The sequence below is a fragment of the Argiope bruennichi genome, chromosome 4 (genome assembly GCF_947563725.1).
Source record: "Argiope bruennichi chromosome 4, qqArgBrue1.1, whole genome shotgun sequence".
NCBI classification, from domain to species: Eukaryota; Metazoa; Arthropoda; class Arachnida; order Araneae; family Araneidae; genus Argiope; species Argiope bruennichi.
The window spans coordinates 76,966,755-76,994,522 of NC_079154.1; the positions used below are offsets into that span (position 1 = coordinate 76,966,755).

At 28.9% G+C, this 27,768-nt stretch overlaps 1 protein-coding gene and 1 long non-coding RNA gene across 2 annotated transcripts in view; one reads left to right on the forward strand and one right to left on the reverse strand.

Moving 5' to 3' along the window:
• Window positions 1-1,986: 1,986 nt before the first annotated feature.
• The window catches only part of LOC129965928 (calmodulin-A-like), a 42,531-nt gene continuing 16,749 nt past the window's right edge, over window positions 1,987-27,768 (forward strand). Inside the window, exons 1-2 of the mRNA XM_056080222.1 lie at window positions 1,987-2,425; window positions 24,469-24,502. Coding sequence (XP_055936197.1) covers window positions 2,423-2,425; window positions 24,469-24,502 — 37 coding nt within the window. The 5' untranslated portion in view covers window positions 1,987-2,422. The remainder of the gene's footprint in view (window positions 2,426-24,468; window positions 24,503-27,768) is intronic.
• On the reverse strand, window positions 7,531-12,660 carry LOC129965929 (uncharacterized). Its single transcript, XR_008784245.1, has 3 exons — window positions 12,556-12,660; window positions 11,612-11,684; window positions 7,531-7,659 (listed from the first exon to the last, which is right to left on the reverse strand). It is a non-coding gene; the product is annotated as an uncharacterized LOC129965929 (long non-coding RNA).

A 27,768-nucleotide genomic window follows, 5' to 3' on the forward strand; every position in this document is an offset into this window, starting at 1 on the left:
CAAAAACACGGCTTTCAGTTTGAAAAGAGAAAAGATATCAGTAACTTTTTGGTGGGTGGAAATTTTAAGACTGGCAGTTGCGATATAAACAAGACTTTTCTCTATAATTTATGATGCCAGGACATTTTAAACACTGAAGCTCATGTACAGTTGACCAGAGTGATAAGCCAATCTCAAATAAGAATCAAATCAGTTTCAAAACTTTAAAGGTTATGTGACGATTAGTTATCAAAAACTTATTTAAGCAAATTAAATTATTGATATTTTTTAATTGGCATTTATTGCCTGTGAAATGAATGGCAGTTTAATTATTTACTTTATGGAATATGTAGAATAACATTAATTTCTACTTATGCTAGTAAAAAAATAAAATATTTCTAATTCTTTTAATTTGAAAATCTTTATTTTTGTACCAGGGTTTTCAGACGTTTTATGAAATTTTGTAACTTATTTATTAAATTTACTTAGTACTTCATAATCTGCATTCCCGATTTGACTTAAATAATGTTTATATGGTTGCATTTCAAGCACAAGGGATCAGTTTAATTTTGAAATCTATGGCACATATCGTATGAGAAAATTCGTATGAGGCACAACCTGAGATCACAACCCAGCATGAGACAAATGTACTTTGTTTATTACATGACAGACAATCACGTAAAATGACTTCATCAATTTCTGCAAACTCTCATTGAAAAGTGACATGAAGGCATTTAAAAACTAATATCGGAATTTTAATCTGTATCCAGATGGTAAAGGCAACATTGAAGGTGGGATTACACTCTTTCCATTCTGCTTTTCTTCGACTTTTGTGATCAGATGACGAGGAAACATCGAAACTTTAATTCTACTCTCCAGAGGTCAACTTTCCATCAACGATTTGTGATCAGATGACAAGAAGACATCGAAGCTTGGATTCCAGCCTTTCAAGTTCTACTTTTCATGCACAACCCATGGCTGGCATGAACGACATCGATAGAGCGACTACATTCTCTTATATTCTACTTTTCACTAACGATCTGGGATCAGATGGTACGAAAACATCGAAATTGGAATTCCACTCTCCAAACTTCTACTTTTCATTGACAATCCTTGTTCAGATGGCAATGAGACCTCGAAATCTATATTCCATTCTCCTAAATTCTGCGTTTCATCAATAGTCTCTGTTCAGATGCCAAGGACAGCACCGAAGCCGGTATTCATTTCTCTCTATTCCAACTTCTCATCAATAATCTTTGTTCAGATGACAAGAAAAACTCGAATTCGGAAATTCCAATTTTCTAGATTCTACTTTTCATCATCGATCTCTGTTTAAATAAGGAGGAAAAAAAACCTTTTCTGGATTCAACTCTCAAAGTCTTATCAGTCTAAAGAGGATCTATTTTTATATGATGCTGAAAGAATTTAATCCGGATTTTTGCTCTCACTCTAATAGTATTTTTTCTTTTTCGTAAAAAATATACGTACATAGAATAAAATATTATAAATGGGGGATAGGGTTTCATTTATTTTATTTTATATAATTAATTTGATTAGACTTTTCTTTAATAAAAGTTAAAAAAGAAAATTTCTCAAAAAGTTGAATAAAATCATTAAAAAAATTTTTTTGAACATACGATTTATAAATGAAGAGGAGCAATCCGAAATATTTAATTCAAATTCCTTTTCATAGTCAAGGAGGAAAAGTGAAAAACTGGCAATATCCCGACAAAACCGGGTCGCCTGATCGCTCCATCTAGATCAATAACTTATCAAATCCTTAGAAAAACGTACCAATTATTTTTTTTAAAAAAATCGAAAATATTTGTAAGAAAAAGTGACAAATCATTTAACTTCATTTACATTCTAGATTGACCAATGTTTGAAATAAAAGAACCGCAACGGGACTTTTCCCAAACTCATCATGATCTTCTCTTGAAAAAGCCGTTTCGCTTGACTGGGGCAAGCAGAGCTTATTTTTGGGGCCGAATTACACCAGTTTCGCCATGAGGAGCATTAGAGTGGAAGAGCCGATTCATAGAAGAAAGATAGGGAGATGTAAACACACACGCACAGCAGAGAAAAAGAAATTATAATTATCTTGATAGAAAAAAGAACCATGTCTCGTTGATGTTTGCTGGCGTGACGTATGCAGCTCGGGGGAGGGGGAAATGTAACGGCGTGCTATTCGAAAAACGACTTAAAATAGCAAGTCGTACTGGGAAAGTTGGATGCACCTAATGTTTCTGTGTATGAAGAGCTTCCTCGACATTATTTCATCAGTTGTCTTGACATCTGGAGTGAAGATATTGGGATTGTTACACTCACACAATTGGAGCTACCTGTTGGGAGGGATTTTATTCGGATTTCGTCCACTTGTGAACGCGTGGCTTTGGATAAAACAGCTTTGTAATTAATTGATAAAGAGTAATTGGAGTACGAAATGGTGAGTAAAGTAATTCATAATTAACTGGGATATCAAATTTTAAATAGTTTAATTGATGAATGAGTTGGTTAAAAAAGCTAATTATACGTAAGCTAGCGGACATTTAATACGTTTGTTTAATTTGGTATGCGAATAAAATAAGAATGACAGAAAAAGGTCATTGACCTTTCTAATATTTAAGTAGATTTTTTTTTAATTAATTGGTATCATCCAGTAAGAAATATAAAAAGCATCTATTCTAAGAAAATTAAATATTCAATTAAATAGTATATTTAAAAGTGAATTTTAAGACAAAATTTTTTCGTATATTCAATTGTTTCATTGAAATAGATAAAACATGAGCCTCTTTTAAAAAAATGAATATATTGATTTTAATCATGTAAAAAATGTAATTTTTTATAAAAATCTTAAAGTAACAAAAATTATGTAAATATATCGCTTGATCGTATTTTCTTTTAATAATTGCAAAATTTTCTAAAAATAAAGTTTTGTTGCTTCAGTTTTTTTAAATTAAGATATTTATCACAATATTGTATTGAAAAATTCTTCTATATAAACTTCTTTCCATGAAATGGTATCAAAAAAATTGATGATACACATTTCATGCATGTGAAAACGTATCAAAGAAATCCAAGATATTTTTTCAAACATAAATTTTATTTAAATGCATGATTAGACGATGATGCAGTTGATTTGAGTGTTTGAAGGGAAACAAACAGTTCTAACAAATTATTTCATACTAAAATTTGACAGATTTATGAAAAAAAAAAAGTATTTTTATGAATACATTAATCATTTACTATCCAGAAATAGCTTTACATTCAGTTTTTGCTGTATAATATTAATATAAATTAAATCCAAATAAAAATAGGAGTTATTTCATGAAATAATATTTTTATGATACAAAAATATATAAATATTTTATGATAATTAATAACTCGCACTTAAATTTTCATGGAATTTCATTTTATATAAATTATTTCAAAACTTTTAGATCAAACAATAGAGTCTCATTGTGAAATTCATAAAATTTATTCAGAAAAAAATTCTAGTGCGAACAAATATTTAATCGATGTAACTTAAAGAGAAAAATTGATATGACCAAAAGTTAAAAGAGAAATAGTAAAGAAGTCAAGAAAAAAGTGAAATCGAATTATAAGTACTTTGAAGTGACATTCTTTCATATTAATACAATTAAAATGAATATAAACTTTAATTCAATAGCAATTGTACTTAGTTAACTTGAGGAGGAACTCCAATTTATTAAAAACTGCAATAATTAAATTTCACTATAAAGAACTGGGAACATTTTAAAAAGAAATTAAATTAAAAAATTAAATATATGTAAAAAAAGATTTGTGCTTTTATTTTATGAACTGTTTATTTTGAAATTTTAGATTTTTGTCCATAAAATTCTTTCAGTTCTTGCTTAACAACATCAAAGAGAAAATTAAACCTTAAATATTTTTCAGCAAAAAATTTTTTAGACAAAAATTACTTGATCCAGCTATATATTTAAAAACATTTGCTTTCTTTTTTGTTTGTTAGGTTTCAGTATAACAGTTATTACGCTTCTATATCGTTTTTTAATTTAAGCTATGCATTTTAAAATCTTTCTTTTAGAAAAAATATTTATTTTTAAAATGTAATTATAAAATTTGATTAAATTTTTCTGCTGTTTTTAAAAAACTTATTTACAAATTTATAATACAAGTTTTCTATTAGCAGAAATTTAACTTAAAGAAGTGAATTAAAACAAATTTTCTGTGAAAGCAGTATTTAAAACTCATACATTCTTATAAATAATGTACTGCATGCATCAAAGTCCAATATATATATATATATATATATATATATTATTGATGTCATATACATACTAAAGATATGGAGAAAAAAATTCTAAATAAATAAAAGTGTAATTGTTTGAGATTATAATGCAGGTATTATGATACAGTAGACATATCCAATAAATAGCGCCCAGAAAATACTATCCCAAGTTTTTAAGTTGGAATAAAATTAGATGAATTATTAAATTAATAAGAAATGATGATTAGTTTTATGTAAATCATTACTGTAAGATAAAGTAAATTCATAGTGAAATTTATATACTTACTTTTAGTGTATTAAAAAGGATACGATTAAACTTATATCAATATCCAGGGTCGGATTAAGCCCTCTACAGGCCTTAGTCGATATAAACTTCGGCGGATCAACTTTCCCTACCCTTAACTGTCAAATCAGGTATTTTTTAATGAGAATACAAGAAGGTTTCAAGCAGCAAATTTTAACAAGCCGTAATATTAAAAAATTTATTGCGGATAACTTTCAAGTGACTAGATTTCAGTATACCGAGTATAAAAAAATTGCATAATTAAATTCGAAATAACATTACACAATATAGCAAAAGAAATACCATGCTTTTAAAACGCAATATAAATAATATTTAATTATGGGATGTTTTAAATTATAAAATATCATATTTTTTTAGTAATAAGGCATGCATTCTAAACTTAATCATTCATAATATAAAGCTTGCAAATGAGAAACTAACTGGGAATGCTGATTGAATAATGTTCCAAAATTAAATAATATTTGATTTTAATTGAAATTAATTCAAATGCAGAAGCTTTATAATTCAATGAAAGCGCAGAATTATATTCTCTGATAAAGCTGTAAAATGTCTCAAGAACTCGTTGTTACTGAAATTGCTGGCCCTTGACCAATTGCCTATTTTGCCTTTTGAATGATCCTACCATCTCGATATCTTTAAAATATAAATATTAATTTCTTTAAATATAAATATTATTTTCTTAAAAAAATACTTTACTTTCTTTCATCTAAAGCATATTTACCCTTTGCAGTAATAGAAGTAATTGGAGAAAATAGCAAAACAAGGGTGGATTATAGAACATACGCACAATCTATTTAAACACATTGATAGTAGTATGCAGACAGTTGTTATGTGTTTCAGAAGGATATAGCTGGAGCAATGAAAAATATCCTATAAACTACAACAATGCAACCCAAATAATATTAATACCCTAACAAAAATTAGGGTTATTTTTTTATAACCTGCGTTCTATTTCATTCCTCCATCCCTTCCAAATAATTTGATTGATGAACTGGAAAGTACCTTTAAAACTCAAAATCTTGCCGCAAATATAGTAGTATACATAATTAGAACTGATTTTTTTTTTTGTATTTCCTGTACTACTTTGAATTTATTGTAAGTTTACTGAACGGTCCTTACTGTTTAGATGATGTCAGCGGACAAAAGTGATATTGAAAGCATATGGTAACTTCAGATGCAGCTATATAATTTTATCTCGATGTGCTGAAAAAATATTAAAAAGTCTTACATTTCCTCTCAAATCAATTCAACATTGTTTTAACTAGTAAAAATACTAAGATTTTGCTAACGTTATTTAAAAATGAGAGCTACGAAAACTTTTTCAGGATAACCAGTAAGAGAACTAGAACATGAAATTCCATTCACCAAAGAAATAATTGTGTATTATGTTGAAAAATTTAAAAGCAAAAAATTAATAGTCTTGGAAAATATCCATTTATAGAGTGCAAAAATATCTGACCGCAAAACGTATTACTACATACACCAATGAATGCGCTGTGCATATGATTTAGAATCAACTCATAATGTTGTTGTTGTGATCTGATTGTAGTTATAGATTTTGAAATCAGAGGAGAAAGGATCCGTACCCCTTTTCACAAAAGATTCATAGCCCTGGCTTCTAAATTCATATTAAATGCAACGGAATTAATTTTTTAATTGATATGATTTGAAGATAATTGATAGTCTAGGTAAACTATTTAATCTCGTTTTAAGCTAATAGTTTTAAACTATTCGACAATGTTTTAATATTATGAGATCCATTTCTAATTAGCCCTAATGTAATTTGGAACTGGATGCAAATAGATATATTTAATGAGCACGTATGATTCATTTAACTGTTGCGAATTGTAACTTGAGAAATATGGTCAACATATCTAAGCAATTATTAAGATCGGAAAGTGTTTGTTATAGGACCAGGACTTTTTTTGTTATTTGCCTTTTCATTAAAAAAAAAAGTTACTTTATCTCCAACCATCCAAACTGGAAGAGAGTTTTTGGCTCTAAAAAAAATCGGAATGCAGGTGATTTGATGTAATATAATGAATGTTACAGAACCACGATTTAAAATATTATGCATTTGAAATGTGATTTGCACAAATGATGTTTACTCAAAAGTAGGAAAATTGATGAAATTGAAAACTAAATTTAGCAATAATTCAGATACAAAGCAGTATAACTATAGGGCATAAATGCTGACCAGGTAATTGTACTTAGGCAATCTGAATAAATTTAATCTTCCCAAAAGATGTCATCCTATTCTTATCTTCATGACCCTTATTACTAAGGAAATAATCTCGATATCCAATTCCAAAATAGTTGTAAAAGACATTGATTTGTTGAAGAATGTAATATATCTACGCAAAATATTTTTTTATCTATATTTTGATAAGAATAGTATATTTACTATTTCATGAGTGGTCATTATAGTGGGATACTTTGTATATGTAAAATAATTTTTAAATTTACATTTTGATAATCAATTACAGTCATTAAACAATTTATAGGAATATTAATTGAATATTTTGATTTGAGAAAGTATAGTGCAAAATTAAGATGATTACTTCATCAGTTTCTAATTATCTTTAGAATGACTCTCCCGTGTAAATTATATTAAAATTCAACTTGGCTGCCAGAATTTAAATAATTACACTAAAAGGCGGCAGTTTCACGGACATCTGTTACTTCTTTTCATTCCGTAATTCTTTTTGAACTTCCTTAATTAATTTCAATTATTTCTATTTTATAAATTTATACATAATTCCGGCAGACTATGTTCTTAATATTCATGTAATGAAATTATTTTTATATGAGCAGTACTTGCAGTAAAACGTTAATTTAGAAAGAAAGATTCATAATTTTCGACAGAGGCATTAATTCATTTCCGCGGTATGAAAACATGAAATTCTAAAAGGTTTCAAGAATATATTTTGTTAGTTTTTCAGCAAGAAAACCCATAAACCTTAGGAAAATGTCTTTATTAGTCAGTTACTGAAATCCAAATTATGCGGAATTGTAACGATTAAATCAGGATACTGTGTTCACACCTGTTGCGTATCTGGTCATCACGTCTTTTAGGAGCCCAATTGTCGAGAGATTCGCAAAGCTGGTAAATAGAAAGAAACGTCAGAAACTTGTTATTTTCATCTGTTTAAATGCTTTTATTTAATTTGACTTATTTCATGATTTTATAATCAATTTTTCACTCTTTTTCTAATGCGTAGAAATTCTAAAATTCTATACACTCATGGAATTTCGATAAAAATGCACTAATTTATGTTTCAAAACTTTTATTTATAAATTAATTGATTAATTAAGTTTAATTTTGATTTCTCACGAATACCACAGTACCATCTAGTCTTGAATTTGAGCTAAATTTGATTTCGGGATTCCGTTATATTTGTAATAATGTATTATAAACTAAAGATTGAAAAATAAAAAGAAATAATAGAAATAAAATTTTCTTCTTTTGCACACTCATAAAACACTTTTTAATATATTTAATAATTCATTAGTTTTCTTCTTCGCTGTTTATTATAATTAAGATAGAAATGGTAAATATTTAGTTCGTCTTAGAAGAGCTTCTTCTCAGTTTTCGCTATTAAAGTATTGAAAGTCTCAAAACAACAAGAAATTCTAAAGCAGATTTCCCAAGTTTCTCACTTAGAAACAAGAATTATAAAAAATATTTCTGTAAATTATACTGTGGGAACAGTGTTTTTAAAACAGTTTTTCCTTTGAATTTCAAAAGAAAAAGTATTTTGGTTTTAAAAAATTAGAAATTGAAATCAAAATGTTGAAAATCAAATTAAAAAATTTCGTTACATTTCGAATGAGAAGAATTCTTTTACCCGGTTTTGCTGAGATAATTTGTTAGTCAACGTCTTCAATTTATTTACTTTTTTTTATTTCCAATGGGTTTATAATGATATTATTTCCTAGTTATCTAAAAAAAAAGAATGTTTTTCAAGAGAAAATTTTTAAACCCGGTTATTTCGTTTTTATTTCTATTAATATTTTTGTATTGATATTAATATTTTGTATTGATTTTTTGTATTGATATAAGAGCTGTAGCACGAATATCAACAATTAAGTTCATCTGAAAGGAAAAAGTTTAAAGAAACATTTTAATAAAGAAATCAATTGCATTTCGATAACTCTATTCCTTGTTTCTCTGATCGAAATGAGATTAATTTCCATCGAAAAATGATATTAATTTTCATCGAAAAATGATATTAATTAATTTTCATCACGAGTTATACGTTTCAACGTACTCATTCAACGTTTATATATATATATATATATATATATATATATATATATATATATATATATATATATATATATATATATTAAAAATGCATTGTAATGGAGCTTTTTTATAATTATGAAATTGCTAATTTTTGAAAGTTCCACAGTGTACTTGGTTTCTTAATTCAAAAAAAGGAATTGTTAAGAAAATATTTAAAATCATCCCGTGGACTGCACAATGAAACAATCCAATAAATTCAATATCAAATTACGATGCTTTATTTTGTACGAAAACCTGAATATACAACGTCAAAAACCAGTTGAAGAACATACAAGAATAGCGCTTGTAATAAGTAGCATCAAGCAGATTTTCAATAATAAGAAACCATAATAATACAAAGCGCTGAGAGAGAACTCACTGAAAATCAATATTTTAAAAAGAGACTTCGCTCAACTACTCACTTTTCTCGACTCGTCTACTACTTAAGCTCAGTTCGACTGACTGATTCAGTCTCAGGTTTTTGAAGATTCCATAACAAGACATTGAATGCTCTGGAATAAATGTTTGAACTCTAGTCATAATGAAGCTATCGTCAAGATTTTGAAATGCTCTGGGTCCTTTATTTTTATCGTCGGTAGCCAAATTGTCACCAAAATGTTAACCAAAGTCAGGGATCAACGATTCGGTATCTATTAAATACCTATTAGAGTTATCTGTAAAACTGTCTTCCTTACCAAGAAGCTCACTTGCAGAGAAGCAATATTGCGAATTCGTAACAATATTACCATAACTATATAGATAACTTTCTATAAATGTTCTAGACTCCACACTGCAATACGAGCAATTACGTTACTTATAAAGTGCTGCATCAAAATTCCCATGTTTCTTTTTTTATTTATGATTCAAAAATACTACAAGATAGAATATAATAAGATAGATTATAGCTCTCTTAATAATAAAGATGAATGTGTATGTAAGTGTGTATTTGTGTGTTGATATTCTACTTGCCAGGTCATTTGACTTGGAGTTCTATCGAATTTAGCACTTATAGCATATATATATATATATATATATATATATATATATATATATATATATATATATATATATATATATATATATATATATATATATATAATTATCTTTTATCTTTATATATATATATATATCTTTAACTATCTTATATATATAACTATCTTAAACTATCTTTTGAGTGATGCCAATTATTTGCCGAATAATTTTTTCTAATTTCAATTCACTTACAAATATTTGAAGACTATTTTAAAACAATATATTTTAGAAACCGAATGGATTCAATGATTACTGAAGTGAAATTTAAATCATTTTTATTAGCCCGATTAATATTTTAACATGCTTTTTCTGCATTATTGATGATCAAGGTATAAATGTTAGATTTATATTTCTATGTTGAGTAGGTTTCGATGTAAGCCATGCTTTTCGTAAAATTTTAAAACTTTTTTTGAGCTTGGTTCATTTTTTTTTTTTGAGATTTTTTTTTTACATATTTATTGTACTTAAGATTGATTTCAGAACCAAGTAATGATAAAAAATTTATTGTACTCATTTCGTAATTTTTCTGATATAATTGAATGCATAAATATAGGGAAAATCAGAGCACAAAATAAAATCTTCTAATAGCTTCTAAAATAATAATATATATATTTTAAAAATAACATCTAAAATAGTATAAATTATTTGTTTTTTTAAAATTTCCTTTAAATATTTTGCTGAGGAAACCATTAAACCAAGTTACAAGAAATATTTAATTGAATTTCTTAGCAATTATTAATCCTGGAAAACGAAGTGATCGACAAAAGCGGCTAGTACCATTATTATTAATCATCTTGTTACAAAATAGCATTGTTTCATAATGGAAGATGTGAATTAATATTTTGAAATCATTTGTGGCTTAAATATATCCTATATATGTTAAATATGTTCTTTTATACATACGGTGGTAAAAAAACTTGAGGAATATTTTTTTATTTGCTTACTTAAAAGAATGGGTTTCTAATTTCTACTCATTCTCAGATAAGTTCCGTTTTTCAACTAGTTGAATCAAATTTAGCATAATTTATTCGGCAGACGGCTTAGACATTTTCGGAGTGTAATTATTTCCACTATGTTCGTTTACAGAAATGTAGATGAAATTTCAGCTTTATATAAACAAAATAAATATAATTGTTATTTCAGATTTAGTAATTAATTTTATTTTTATTTAAAAAATATATTTTGAAAAGAAAATATAAATTAGCACCATTCAAGAAATGATTTTGAAAAATCTATAAAAAAATCAATTAAAATATGAATTTCGAATAAGCTCGGAATATCCCTAAATAAATTTTATATCATTTGTGATTGTACTGAAATGATATTGTATCTTCATTAGCAACTGGAAGATTGATTTTAATTTAGTCAATAGACGTTGATATGGCAGCAAATGATTCCTATAACTCTTACAATAAATGTTAGCGAAATGTATTTCCAATCAACATAGATAATGCGCAGATTTACATGTTACATAATGCATACATTTACATATTTACATATAAAAGCAGCATTTACAATGCAATAGCTCTACATCTGACAGTAGCTCTACATACAATAGCTATAGCTCTACATCTTACAATGCTCTATATCTGACATTCCATTTTAATCAATATTGATTTCAATTAATCAAAAATCATAAAGTGGAAATTTTTTATGCTCTTTTTTGTGATTCATTTTCTCTGATCTCCTGATTAATTTCATTAAAAAAAAACTGAAAGAAATATTTTGTCCTCACTTTGGCTCGAGCAGGCTGATCCCAAGATGTCAGAAGAGTGTCTCTTGCTCCTCATTGACCCATTCATCACTACCTAACGGACAAAAAAAAAAACACAGACAAATTCATCACTAGCTGACAATTCATCACTAATTAACAGATAGACTCAACACTAACTGACAGACAAAGTTATAGACACTCATCTCTAATTAACAAATTAACAAACAAACAACACTTTACACAAACACAACAATTAAAAAAAACATAGACACTCTTCTTTAATTAACAGATAGACTAAGCAATAGACACCCATCATTCATTAACCGATAGGCTCACCGCTAACTAGCAGACAAATATACAGATAAACTCATCACGGAACAAACATCTTCATCATTTAGCAAACAAACTCATCACTAACAAATAGACAAAGTAACAGACAAGCTCATCGCTAATAGACAGAGTTATAGATAAACTCATCACTGAACAAACATCCTCATCATTGAGCAAAGAAACTCATCACTAACAAATAGACAAAGTAATAGACAACCCATCGCTAACTAACAGATAAAGTTATAGATAAACTCATCACTGAACACACATCCTCATCATTGAGCAAACAAACTCATCACTAAGAAATAGACAAAGTAACAGACAAGCTCATCAATAGCCCACGAATTGAAAGACAATGAAAAGACAAATTCATCACTTGAACAGACAAACTCTAGTGGGTGGATGTTTGTTTCGCTTTATTTAGGACTTCAAGGACTGATATTTTTATTGTATAAGATTCGTTTTCACTTTGTTTTAATTTCACTGTCAAACTAATAAAAACATAGCAATTCTAACTTTAGAAACAGCAAAAATATACAGAAAATTCGAGGGGTTACATATTAAAAGAAGAGAAAATTCGAGGGTTCTCGAAGGGTTACATCTTAGAAAAAAACGAAGAGATAAAATTATTTCACTTGATGATATCATATCACTGCTCTATCTTCTCACAAATAAACGGATGCTCCTTTTTCGTATTTTTTTAATTACAAGAACAGCTGGACTGCTTGACACGCGATAAATAATGACATAAAGCGAGGTTTATCAAAATTAAAGCATGTCAACCAAAACATATTCAATGTTGCTTTTTCATTGTTTATAGTTTCTTGCTGTATAACAGATTTCTCTGTAGACAAAAACATCGGATAATAACCCAGTCTTGCGCTATCTTATCAATAAATTATTTTATCAGTCCAAAGTCCAAACAATACGTGATTATTGATATGATGCCCAACTTTAAAAAAGCTACGCAGGTAAAAGGATTTCTTGTGGGAAAAACAGGATGTAAGACATGATTAATCACGGTAAAATTCATAAAAAAATAGATTTTGTTATCTCCTGTTTTGTTTAGTCATTTATACAAGTGTGCGTATGTGAGTGTCTACGGTGACTAGACAAATCAGGTGCACTTACAGACATACAATTACGCACTCAGGTAACTGCAGTATACTTTTAAGACCGAATTTAATGTTTAATGAAAAAAATTTTAACTAACATTTTGCGTCGTTTTGAATGATTTTTTTTACATAATTTCTTATACTCTCGTTTCTAACGAATGTAAGAAAAAAATTCAATGCACCAAAGAGAACAAACAGCTGTCATTTCAAAGATCTATACTTTCGTATAATTTATTGAATTTTAAGAGTTTTTTTATATATGCTATTCACCCCAATTTTTTTTTATTTCTAAGAAATATTCCTCTATCCAACATTCTGATTCTATTTTCATTTCCAAAGTTTTTGGATTAATTATTCGAATATCTTTCTCTAATTTCAAATTTTTTGACATTGCGATTCTTCCTCTTTGTAAACTGAGAAGGTAAAAATATCATTATTTTAACTACAGTAACATCGAGTCCAGTAAGTAAACATTCAACATCCAAAAGTTGGCATATTTAATTTGGTGAATGGAAAATTTCTACATTTTCCGTGTTTTAACTCTAAAACTAGATAAAAGATTTATTCTTAACCGAATCTATGACAGTCTAGTCAGGAATTGGCACGGAGCAGAACAACGCAACCATGATTTGTTCTGATTGATGATTTGATGCAGATTCCGCATAGCATATATCTTAATCAGACTGAAGATTCAGTCATTGGTTTTCTGGCGCATTTATTACACAAGATGTTGCATTTGTGTTTTGTAATATATTAAAAAGATTCAAATGTGCGATGGTTAGGATCGCTTCTTAATGCTCTATTCGCATTTAAATATATTAAAAAAAACACGTGGGAAACTTTTTACTACACCATGAAAAAAAATTATCATTGACGAATTAATCTGCTGACAAGATTTTTAAATAACATGTTCACAGAAATTTAGAAACTATTTTTCTATATGTATATGCTTAGACGGTTGTCTTTTAATGAAACTTACGTGTGTCCTCATAAACAATCTATTGCATTATTTGTACAACTAGCCGCTTTTGACAACCAGTTTGCTATCTCGGTATATTGATTTTCTCCTGGATGTTAAACCCTTAACATGGAATATATAGAATAAAAATTATGTTTTATTATTTGATCTGACGGAAAAAAATGTGGAATGGAATCAGTCTACTACAAATTATTGCGTATACAAAGGTATTAAAGTTAGAGTTCGAACGTATTGAAAATTATATTTATTGGTTCAAGCAACATAAAATATAATTCTTCCCGCATTTAAAGCATTTTTCTATTAGAACAGTATGTCTATTGCCTAAAGATTTAGAAATTAGCTAATGAGGCACGATAAGAGCGGACAACCTGCGTATAGACTTATTTCGCATATTCTATAAGCATATCCTTATCTTTACATCTTTATCTACGTAACATCTTTATTTTGAGAATATTTTTGGAAGAAAAAAAATTCCGAGTTCAATAAATTTTCGTTTTAGAGGAAGAGAATGAGAAAAGAGAGATAAAAAAAATATCATTTAAAGCTGAATTTAACTGTATTCTCGGTTACGTTTTAAGCTCAGACTTATCATTTGAAGTTGCGTTCCTTTTACATATTGATATCTGTCCTTTGTTCAACTCTGGAACCTCCTATATGTCTTCGAATCATTCAGCTTCATCGACTTTATTACCTTCTGCCAAGTTATGAAAAAACGCAACAAGTTATGAAAAAACGCAAAACAAAACAAATGAAGTAGCTAAGTCTCCTCTTGGCCCTAGTTGGCGCTACTGAAAAAACAAGAGACGCTCACTCGGCTTAAATAGCTGTCAGATAACTGTCAGCGGGCTGATAAAGTGCCATAAGTCACAACACAACAACAAACAATAAATTATAAAAATACAAAACTCTTAGTATTAAATGTAATCATCGGAGATTTCTCAAAAGCACCCGTTATTTTGATGAAAATTCAACACCTCGTAATATCAACAATCTGGAACTTTTAGAAACTTTTCAATTAAAGAAATAAACAAACTAGTTGTTTGTTTCTTTAAAAAAAGTTGAAAGTATGAAATGGTAATAAATTGTTATATATATATATGTGTGTGTGTGTGTTATGGCAGTGTCTATGATTATTTTAATTTTTTAATACTATAGTTATAATTTTTTTAAAAAAATAATTTGTTTTTGTTAAAATAAACACAAAATCTGTATTCAGGAAAACTTTAATTGAAAACGTTAAAAAAATCAAGAAAACGTTCTAAAAAATGAATAATTGGTTTCAAAATTATTTTAATACGATTATGTATAGATTTATAAACGTGGCGTATATGAAAAATGTCAATTTTCGTAACTTAAATAAAGCAACAGAACACCGTCATTAATTGAAAATATTTTAATTAGAAATTATTTCAATTAGAAAAATCATATTCAAAATTTGAATTTAGCTCACAAAAAAGTTACGAAAAGTTGCAGTTGCAACTTTATGATAATTAACATGACAATATTACCTGCTTTTACACCTAATTAAATCTAATTTGAAGAAATTATTGACAGCCAAAAAACACTGCATAAAGTACAGCGATCACTCGATTAAATAAGGACATAATAACGATCATTATATAGCTTGGTTCAATTTTATAATGCAGGTCGTGAAAATGGGTCGACAAAAATTAAACAAATATTAATTTTTTTATGATTATCTGCGAAATTTACGAGAATCTCTGACATGCCGTGACCTAACTGTTGAACAAGATTGGTTTTCAATTACATAAGAAGGATATCCAGAAAAATAGTGTCTAGAGCAAATAAATGTTTGAAAACTGAGCACGCGAGGAAGCAATTGCGAGCACTTCCTTACTAAGGAGTGTCTGAAAAAAAATCTTTATGCCCATCAATATATATCAAACTAAATATCTGTGCATCGTACGGTTCATTTCCAAAATCGAATCCGTTCGATATATGTACTTGAGATTCCATAAAATGCGTCTGATGATAATAAACCAAACAGTTAACTATTTTAAGAATTAAATTTTTATATTAACTTTAATATAAATATAACATAACTGGCAGAAGGTTTTAAGGTTTTCGCTACTACTATCTAACAAAGATGTTATCCCTCCCCCCCCCCCCACTTAAAAATTGTGGAAAGGCAAGGAATGCCAAGAATACTCAAATTTTTATGTTCAAAATCTGGCATACAATCGGCTTTTGTTCACATTACATGAAGAAAATGAGTATATATTTTAGAAACTTTTGCAGAACAATTTTAGATATATCATCTATAAAATTTCCTTTATCTAAATTTCTGCATTTTTGAGTTATCAGATTTATGCTCATGCGAATCCACAGATAGACCACCATTCCATTAACAACTTCATTTTCAAAATTCAGCGCTAATCTACTTGAGAATGACATGAATCTACTTCTATTCTTATTGTGCATACTACAGGATTAGCAAGAAATAAGTTACCCACTTCAGAGGGGTCTAAAACGCGTTCTATTGATCCAAATGAGATAAAATTTGAACTACAGATTATTGAGATGATGCGCTTTACATTTATTAAAAAACAAATCTCACAAAAATTCCCCATTTGGTGGCGTTGTAATACACATAAAACCATTTAATATGGTTTATAATCGTTAAATAAAGCAAAATTAAAATTGCTCAGTAAGTCCTCCTTCATTTTCAACAATATGCTGCTCTAATCGGAGAACCATATTTTCTATAGATGACCGGAGTGAGTCTGCCGGATTATTAAGAATATGGCGTCGGATGTTGTCCTTCAGATCCGGTAGAGATGATGGTCTTTGATTGTAGATATTGTTCTTCAAATAACCCCCAACTAAAAGTGGGGGTTATCCGGACATCACCAAAGCAAGAGGTGATGTCCGGCGAGAGAGGAGTCCATGCTATTGGAAAATGACAGCTGATAACTCGTGCTTCTGTGAAATGCTGTATTAACAATCGTTTTACACGATGATCAATATGCAGGAGGTGATCCACCATCCTGCATAAAAATGATGTCCTGAAGGCATCCAAGCTGTAGAAGAGTTGGGATTGCAAAATTTCTCAGCATATCATGGTACCGTTGAACTGTGATGGAACAGATTTGAATTCCATTTGAAGTTATCTCTTCAAAGAAATACAGTCCAATGATAAAGGTAGCTGTAAAACCAGACCATACTATCACTTTTTCAGGATGCAAGGGTTGTTCATTGATAATGTGAGGGTTTTCCTCTGCCCAAATTCGACAGTTGTGGGTGTTAACTTACCGATTGAGGAAAAAGTGGGATTCATTACTCCACAGAATGATCCATGGTCAAGTTGTGTCAACCACCATTCGAGCAAAGAACTGAAGCAAAAAAGTTTTACGGACCTCTAAGTCCCCACCCTGCAACAGGTGCACAGACATTATTTTATATGGATAAAAATGCAAAATCTGCCGTACGATTTTTCGTACAGTTGAATACGGCATATCCAGAACACGGGGAACAACTTGCAAACTCACACTATTATAGGACTACTAATTATTGGCTTCAACGAGCGCGGTCGCAGCATTTTCGACGCTGGAAGATGGGTTTTTTTTTCGTCTTCTATCTAGAAGAATGCAAAGTTGCCCAGTTTTTTCAAATTTCTGCATCTTGCGTAGGGCACCTGGAGACATTGGACCTCTTCATATCAGCTTCATACGACGAAATTCCTTTAGAGCTGCACCTGTGTTTTGTTGGTTCTGGCAGAACAATTTCACCAGTAGCGCTTTTTCTTGCAACATAGGCATGACAAACAGAGAAGAAACTAACTTCGTGCAGAATCTGCCTCCTTTTTTCCAAAGAAAAATGGTAATAGACATGCGCTGTAACTCAAATTATGTTTCACATTTTCAATATATGCAAATAAATGCCATTTGTGTTACAGCGTCATCTATTGGTGAATTTTTGTGCTAAATATTTTTAATTAATAAATGTAAAGCACATCATCTCAATAATCTGTAGTTAAATTTTATCTGATTTGGACCAATAGAACGCATTTTAGAGCCCTCTGAAGTGAGTAACCTATTTCTTGCTAACTGTGTTTATATTTTTGAAATTTTTATAGAAAAATTTTAGATATATCACATACCGAATTAATCCAAATTGTTGCATTTTTCAGTTATCGCTTTATACGCATGCGAATGCACAGATTGACAGAGCGCATCCCAATGACGAATTCGTTTCAAAATTTAGCATTAATCTACTTGCGAATATTATGTTATCTACTTCTATTCTATCATACAATACATTTCTTGGAAACGGAGTTTCCGTAAGTTTCTCTGATAAGTCATCTTCGATTTTTTTTTCTATTATAGGCAATTCTTTTTGGAGTTAAAGACTTAACATTCAGAGTTTTTTTTTTTTTTTTGCCTATTTTGCTTTTATAGAAATATAAAACTTCAGTTTTATACTTCTATGAAAATGCTTTACCGTTAAAATATTTTTGGTTTTAAAGATAATAATATATCAGCAATACAGGAAAAAACATAGGAATTAGTCAAATAGAATTGTCCGGTAAAGTTACTTTGAAAGAACCGTCTTATTGTCTGTTTCACTCTTTAATAATAGGAATTTACCAGACGTCCTATGCTTCCTGTATCTTCTTTTTGGAAATAACTGAGAAGAGCATTTTATGCTCACATGCTTTTTAGAAATATCCTGCCGTAATAGAAACGGAGAAATAATGATTGTGGTAGAAAAATTCCGAATTTTAGGGAAACGAAAACAACATATAAATGGAACTTTGTTTCGTGTGAAAGAAAGTACTTCGTTATTACCTTGATTATGAATGAATTGGAGCTGAGCTGAAACCATGTTTAAGTTAGGATTGTATAAACGCTGCTTTATTGTATTTAAAAAAACATATCACTGTTTTTTGTAAAGATTTTTTTTATCTGAAAGGTCTAATCGATAATCTCCTTTGAAACCAAACAAGAAATCGTTTTACATTTAGAAATAATCTTTAATATAATCATATTCACTACAATTATATTAAATGGCCCATATTATTTAAATTCAGGGTTACTAGGGTTAGAGTTACTAGGGTTATTGTTAAATAACATTAATTAATTAGGAATAGGTTATTTGAAAATCGTATAGGTATACACCCTATAAACATTCCCACCTGCTATGGAATAGAAATTTAGAGAAGAAGGTTTAAAACTGATATAATATAATGATAATAATAAAATAGCCCAAAATCAGCTTCAAAATGGGATGCTTTTGTTATCAAACTAACAACTGATAAATTTTACAATTTTGCTGCTATAATTCGTGCAAGAGACTATGCCTGGGAATGGAACTGCTTACTGTTTAATTTCATTACTATGATTAAAATTTTTATAGTGCAAAAAATGTTCAATAAAAAATGGTTGATCATTTTTATATTAAATTGAGAAAGAAATGAATTAATTTAATTTTACCATTAATTAAAACTGTGAGCATAAAATTAACATACCGAGTCTGTATGAAGCATTTAATGCATTTTCTGTTTTAAAAATTTTCACCCTTAATTTGCATTCATAAAATTCCCCTTTAGAAATCCTCTAAATTTACATCTCAAAATTTAAAAAAATCAAGATATTATTAAAATAAATATCACAAGAAAAAAATAATGTTTTTATTTAAAGTTGAGAAAAATTGATTTTTTTTTAATTTGAAATTTTTTTAATGAGGATTACTGTAACACAAAGAACGATAATTCCTTGATAAAAAGAAAATTATATATTTGAAAATTAATTGCCGATAAAAGAAGCTCAATTGAAATGGTATATTTTGAACAAATAAGAATTTTACAAATAACTAAGTAAAAAAAAATTATAAAAACTGCAAATATGAAATATATATAAATATTGTAGTATCTATAATATATTGAAATATATAACTTAAAAATATATATATGCAAAAGCTCTTTTTTTAGATTATAGTTATAAATAACGTTAAAAAAAACCCCGAGAAATTTTACAATGCTAACTACAATAAATGCTAACTTACAATTAACAATGCTTAAAATTACTAGAAATTTTGCAATTATTAATGCTATTATTTAAATTTATTATATAATGTTTGCGTTCATTCTTATAAATGAAATTAAGTTTATTAAAATAAAATTTAAGTTTATTAAATTTAATAAAAGAACAATATTATTTAATGTTATTAATTAAAGATAATCATTAATTTTCATTTATATTTAATCTAAAAAAATCACTTCTCTTTGTATAGAAAAACAAGTAACTAAATGGCGAAAAAAAATTTTTTTTTTATTGCGCCTTGCGAAAGGTATCACATTAATGCGCTGACTAAAGAACTCAGCATTTAACCCGTGCGTGTCCTAAAAATATATTTTCCCTTGACGTTTGTTTTGAATTGCAATAAGTTGCATAACAAAAGTACCTAAATCAGTCACAGTAGAGATTCACGACATCTTGAAAACATTTCAACGCTGGTTTTTTTTAAAGACTCACTGCTGAAAAACAGCCAAATCGATGAGTTGTACTGACTGAGCCTTTTTCTCATCCATTTAAAAATGAAAACACGTTACAGAAGATATAGCTGTAAAGATTAATGGAAGTGACTGAAAGAACTCCACCCGCAAGATTTTAAGGTGCTCTCCGCCCTTACACATTCCAAGTTCGAGCGAATCTCACAAACCGAAATAATATGTTTCAAACTAAATTTGTAGTATTTACAACAATTTTCAGCTTTTAATTCATTAAAATTTCAAAAAATGGCCCCTTAAGGTATATTTCTTCTCTAGCCAAATATATTCGCACAAAATTTGATAGCTTTAGGTGATATAATGACAAGCCCATTGTTACGAATACAGCAATTTTAAGGCGGTGGGGGAGCGTCTCTTGTTTTTATAGTAGCGCCATCTAGGGCCAAGAGAACGACTTGGCTACACAAACGTCACAACCCTTTTTACGGGGCGGACTTCATTCAAGCATTTCATTCTCTCATCCACAGATCGTAATTTAGACCTGAATCAGAGAACGATTACCCCTGATCTAGGCCCCCCAGTGGTATTACTCTCGACTTGGAGGACTTTGTGACCACGACAGGTTTATACGCGCGTCAGCCACCAAGCACGCGGGGAATCTTCGGCCGGCAGGGTTTGAACTCGCAACCTAAGGGACACGAATTCAATGCCTTACCAACCAGGCCATCCCGGCCCTGCACAAATAGCTAAAAAGTCTTAGTAGAAAACATGTCTGCCTTTAATTCAGTATTCCTAAGCTTAATAATCGATATTTCTTCTTTAGCAAAAGGTGTTTTTTCTGGTATAAATAGTATAGAGAAAGTACAGTAATCAGGAAAAAATTCGAACTCGAGTATTTGATGAATTTCCTTGTTTAAGACTTCCCAGAGCTCAAAAAACACATTTTTGGAAAATATCCGTCTTTCTGTCTGTGATAAAGATAATAACTCAAAAAACGATTTGAGCTAAACGAATCCAATTTGGTATATGGGCGTTACACCAAATTTGTAGATTCCTATCAAATTTTTGAGCAAAGATCAATAAGATGAAATCTGTCTGTCTGGCTGTTGAAATTAAGTTAACGTGATAACTACAAAACGAAAAGAGTTGGATATATAAAATTGTTCACACAGATTTAACAGCCGATCATATTCTGAGAAAACCCAAGAAGGGGTTGACTGTCGATTAAAAGCCCTCATTTGCATGCAAACGCGATAGCTCAAAAACGCAAAGACTTAAATATATCAAATTTGGTATGTCTTTCTGTGATTGCAAGTGTAATTTAGAGTCAATTTTTTGTTTCAACAGGGTGGGAAAAATACGTTTGAAACATACTCGTCTTTAATCACCACAAAATTCATGAAGGATGCCACGATACATTAAATAAAAATGCTAAATTCACGTAAAAGGGTTGAGGTTTCGTAATTATTGAACACCAGTTCTTGGAAAGGCGTTTCCTGGAATAACAGTTTAATTAGAGAATACATGAGAAAGTTTTGGAAAGGTCATTCCAGCTGGTTGTTCTGAGTATACGTGTTATTTTAACGAATTTGAAGAATTCCTTAGAGATGTAAAAGAATCCTAATGAGAAACTTCATTCGCATCGAAGAAGTTTATCGAAAACAGATGTGAATATTGAAAAAAAAATCGTTAAAAAGTTATTTTAAACAATTGACAGAAAATAGCAGTATAATTTCTGAATGAACAGAAACTGTGGAAGAAGGTTTTCCGGATAGATTTTCCACAAAACTTTCAACAGGAAGTGTTCAAATATGTTAACATTAACATGGTCAAATATAGTGTAGGAAAATCTCTCACTTGAACAGAAGAAAACTGAAAAAGCGATTTATTCTGGCATTTTAGAGAACACTAAAACAGATAAATTTTTAATAAAGCTTATAGTCGGCGAATACCTTTAATATGTGATTTTAACCTTTAATATGTGATTTAATGCATAACTTTAATATGTGATTTTGAAATAAAAGTCAATTGATACATTACAGAATCTCTCTCTTATTTCACACACACACAAAAATATCGATGATCAAATCTGAATTCAAAGCCCTGTTGCCCCTTTCGACATAAGAGGAAGTTGATTAGTACGTGAATGGGTAACAGTCAATTAAGATAATAATTCAAATGTTTTTACTCAGTTCCATGTAAACGGTTACGTAGAAAACAATTTCATTGATGAAAAACAAATATCAGTCGTGAAAAATCAATAAATCTCTGGGGTAATGCCACAGTGCACAACGTTGCTTTAGTCAAGATGTTTGTAATTAAACATGAAACTCATATTGCAGAAGACTCTACCTATACACCTGATCACAGCCCTTATTTTTTTCCCTTCGCTGTTAAACCAGCGCTAAAAGGAATTAGATTTGATATCTTAAATGTTGCGAAATTAAAAGGCTTGATGCACTGCTCTGAAGGGTGAAAAATTCTCATGGATAGATTAAGGGAACATCGATGTGAATTGTATCAAAATTGTTGTCGTTGTTTCTAATGGCACTTGTCATAAAAACGCCCTCTGACTTTAAAAGGCAGTGATTTTAAGCCAAGGGTACGTATCTTGCTTTTTCAGCAGCGCCATCTAGGGCCAAAAGTATGACTTAGCTACGCACATGTCACAACCCTTATTATAAGGCGGACTTCACTCAAGCATTTCATTGACTCATCCACAGATCGTAACTTAGACCTGAATTAGAGAAAGATCACCCCTGATCCAGTACCCCCAGCGATATTACTCTCAGCATAGAGGGCTTTGTGACCACGACAGATTTATACTTGCGCCGGCCACTACACACACGCGGAGTCTTCGGCCAGCGGTGTTCGAACTCGCAACCTAATGGACGCGAATCCAACTCCCTACCAACCAGGCTATCCCGGCAGAGAGAATCTTTAAAAACATTTAACAAATTGCAGTAATATCAAAATTGTACAAAATTAAAAAAATAATAATATCAAAATTGTGCACAATTAAAAAATTATAATAATATCAAAGTTGTAATAAAAAAATTAAAACTATTAAGCGTCATTTTGTTTTGATACATGCCTCATACATGTATTGGTCTTTTGGCTATTCAGCGATATTCTATGCTGTACGATTCTAAACCAGTTTTACCACATTCATAGCAATTTCCTTACCGGCTTCAAGATCCGTTTTTAACCATGTCCTTTTCAAATATGGATGAATCAGTTTTAAATTCTGCATTATCAGGTATTCGAAAAGGGAAGGAATTTTATTTTATTTTTGGAGAAGAAAGATGTGCTCTTTCTTCTTCAAATATTATAAATTAGGAAAGTAGAAATATTCCATCTGTTATATTTTATGCTTTAAAAATTAAAAACTTCTTCAGAGTTGTAAAATGAGCATCAAAATATTCAGCTTTCTGGATGCGTGCCTTTCCCTTGCCAAATGGCTTAAAAATGACTTATACTTGCATGTTTTATGATCGATGTTTAGCACTTAAATGATATCACGTGTTTAGATCTTTTTCAATCTTGTACCAGATTTTATAGATGGAGATAGAGATGGATCGGTTGAAGAAAGTTAAATTTGTATACTGAAATTTTTTTAATTTTATTTGAATTATAGTTTTTAAAATTGTAGTATATGCTTTTTTGCATTCTGCTTATTATTATTTCTTATTTTTTTGTTCTTATTGTCTTTGTTTAATATTTATTTATTTTTTACTTTTTGTAATTTTAAAGTTTTCAACTACACCAAAAAAGGCTGATGAAATTAGAAAGGTCTTCATTTCTTCAAGAAAGATAAAAATTAAATAAATAATTTATTAAGAAGATAAATTTATTTAATTAAATTCTTTTTATTCTTATTCTTATTATTTTAAATAAATTCTTATTATTTTAAAAATACTGTTTTTCTTCAATAATATGAAACTTTTTATATTGCTTGTTTTTCAAATACAAAATTTATTTTTAGGTCGATTACGGATTAACGGAAGAACAAGTAGCAGGTAAGAAATATTTTCCACTCGTTAAAAGTTTTGATACGTGTATATGAAATACGAAAAAAAAATACGAATTTTTAGGTCATTATAATCTACAGATCAACTCCATAAAGGCCATTTATTTTCAAGTTGTTCTACGTTAAAATATTTTTGGGTTTGAGATTAATTAAATAAACATTAAGGTTATTAAATATATTTAATGTGATTTGTTGATTAATTTAATTTATTAATAATTAATCAACTTATCTAGACAAGTTGTGGTTTCCGATGAAAAATTGAAACATCTAGGTTTTAATTTCATCGATAATTCTGTTTAGAAATTTAGCTCGCTTTTTTTAAACATTAAATATTTTCATATTACGATATGATAAAAAAAATGCAATTCTTTGAAAATTAATTTTATTGCAAACATTACATTATGTGGTCATATTATATATTATTATTATTGTATAGTTTTTGAAGTTATTAAGAGATAATAGAAATTAATACCTAGAAGTTATTAAGAGCATATTTGCATTAGAAAATATACAATAAGCATGTTAGTTATTCAGCGGCTGGTAATAACTAGTAATCCTCTGGAGAGGATTATTCTGCTAAAATTGAAAATTTTAAATAGTCTCAATAATAAACTTTATATTTGCAAAAAGATTTATGGAAAAGAAAATCTAAGAATAAATTCTCATTAATTCTCCTAGGTTGCAATGGTTTAATGTAAGGCATCGATTTTAGTACCAGTGGGTTTCAAGCTCGAGACTCTTTTCCATTAAGAAATTGTATATATTGGCATGATGCACTCTAAATATAGGGACGAGGGCCAGTAGTTCTCCAGCTTGTGTGATGCGGCCGCTTGGACAAAAGGTGCCAATCCAGACGCCGTCCACTCCATCTGTCTTCCATTCAAAATTTCAAATCCAAAAAAATCCTGAGTTGCTTCAAACTGGGTCATTATTATAATTAAATAAAAATAAATTATTAGTAGCAAAAATTATACGCAGAAAATTATATTTTAAATTACAATATTTACAAAATTATTATATTAATAATTTATAATTATATTATAAATTAATTTATTTTACGCATATAAATTATATGCAGAAAACATATTTTAGTAGCAAAATCTATGCTTATTACACAAAATTATGCTATTTATTATAATTGCAAAATATAATTCAAAATATGTGTAGCACTTATATTTATACTAATTAATATAGGTATACAGCAACTTTTTATCCCCTTTAAGGCTTCCTATTCGTCCGTTTTTAAAGCACTGTATTTGTGTAATGTTGAATTATTAAAAGTCTACTGTATATTTATTATTGTATATTAGTTAAAACCACTTGTAAATTGTTCTTTGGATCATAAAACTGCAAATGCAACAAAAATTTTACAAAATATTTTCCATGCATATACATTTTTTTTATTTATATAAAATTCCATAAAATTATTTTTAAAAATTGACTAGTTTCTAATATGTTAAAAAAATTATCATACATTTGTGTAATTCTCTTTGTGTTTACCTAGTGTCATTCAAATCTAAATGAAAATGAATTTTTCTAGAAGAATCTCGCTATAAGAATTTTTTAAATCTCTGAGGTGAATTCTATTTACTTTGTTTCAGTTGTTTTGTTTTAGATATAAATCCCTAGCACCCGAAGTACATATTTTAAAAATATTTTTCTCAGATATTTCTAAAAGACCTGTTCGTACATTTTTTTATTTTTAATTTCATTTATATTATTACATATTTTCATTTATGTTTGAAAATTAATTGTTAAATGTTAAAGGTACAAATTCATATTTTTATGTAGATTTTTTTTAATATTTCTGAAAAACACATTATTGATATTAACTGTTCTTGATAATACAATGTGAGGGGTTTCTTTATATTTAATCCATTTTTATCTCTTCGAATAATAAAGATGAATGTGTGTGTTTTGATATTCTACAGGCCATACCGTTTGATCTACAGCTACAGATTTGGCACGCACATTTTTAAGGGTGGTAATGTGCATATTGATACGATTTAAAAAAAATTTTAAGTAGAATTTTTTTTATGAATTAGAAGCTGAACTGATATTTGAGGTTTTTCCTCGGAAACTTCTTAAATATTATTATTATTAAATATATTGTTTTAAGATATAAAAAAAATATCTTTTTGGTGATGTAAATTTTATAGTCGTGCATTTTTTTTTTTTTTTTAATTTTTGGCAATTTTATAAAAATGTTTTTTTTTTTGGCTAATTTTTAACAATAGATATCCTTATTAGACTGAAATTCAAGCCCCTTTCTCAATTTCATTAAATATTTCATCTCATAAACTTTTTCGCATCGTTAAAAATAAAGAAAAAAGATTCTTCTCTATATCTATACATTCTACATTTCTAACTCATAATGCCATCATTCTAAATTCATAAACATAATGAACGGAATTACTTGGTTTTAGTGACTGAGAGGCAGAATCATAGAATATGAAATTGCATCAAAACGATTTAACTGAAATTAAATAAAAATCAATATTATTGGTAAACCATCTAGTCGCCAAAAGCAGCAAATGAAAACTACTCTAATAATGTCTCTTCTAAAAAGGGAATTGATGAATTCCGTGTAACTATCCGAATATCGGTTGTTTTTCTTCTGAAGGCGATGATAAGTATCTACCTTTTGACGGAAGGGAAAAAATAAAATACATTTCTAGATGACGCGATCAAAACGAAAGTTACGTAAAAGACTTAAAGAATGACTGAGTGAATGTCTGAAGAAAGATGATGAATGAAAGACTGTAAAAAAAAAAGAGCGATTCATTCCAAATATACAGGAATCAGTAAGAGTCTAGACAATAGACATCAATAGCCGGCAAATGTACAGTTCTATTAAAAAAATTAATTTGAAAATGAATTCAAGAACATATCTTGTTTGTACATAGACTTCAAGGCAGAGAGGAATATAAAAAATAATAATAAATTGTAAAATAAACTAATTTGTAAGTTAAGCACCGTTACATTCTTGGATTAACCAATACCGTATCAATTATATTGATAAAGTATTAATACTATACTAATATATAATAATTCACTAATACGTCAATAGACTAATAAAATTTTTTAAATCTATGTAACTTCAGACAAACAAATTTAGGTGCTTGCCTAAATACCTAATCTGAAATCCCTCGCTGACCGGGAAAAATAACATTACAAAAAGATAAGTGAGAAATGCATTTGGTAAATCTCATATTGCAATTTTTTTTATTCGTTTAAGTTACTAGACTTTTTCGT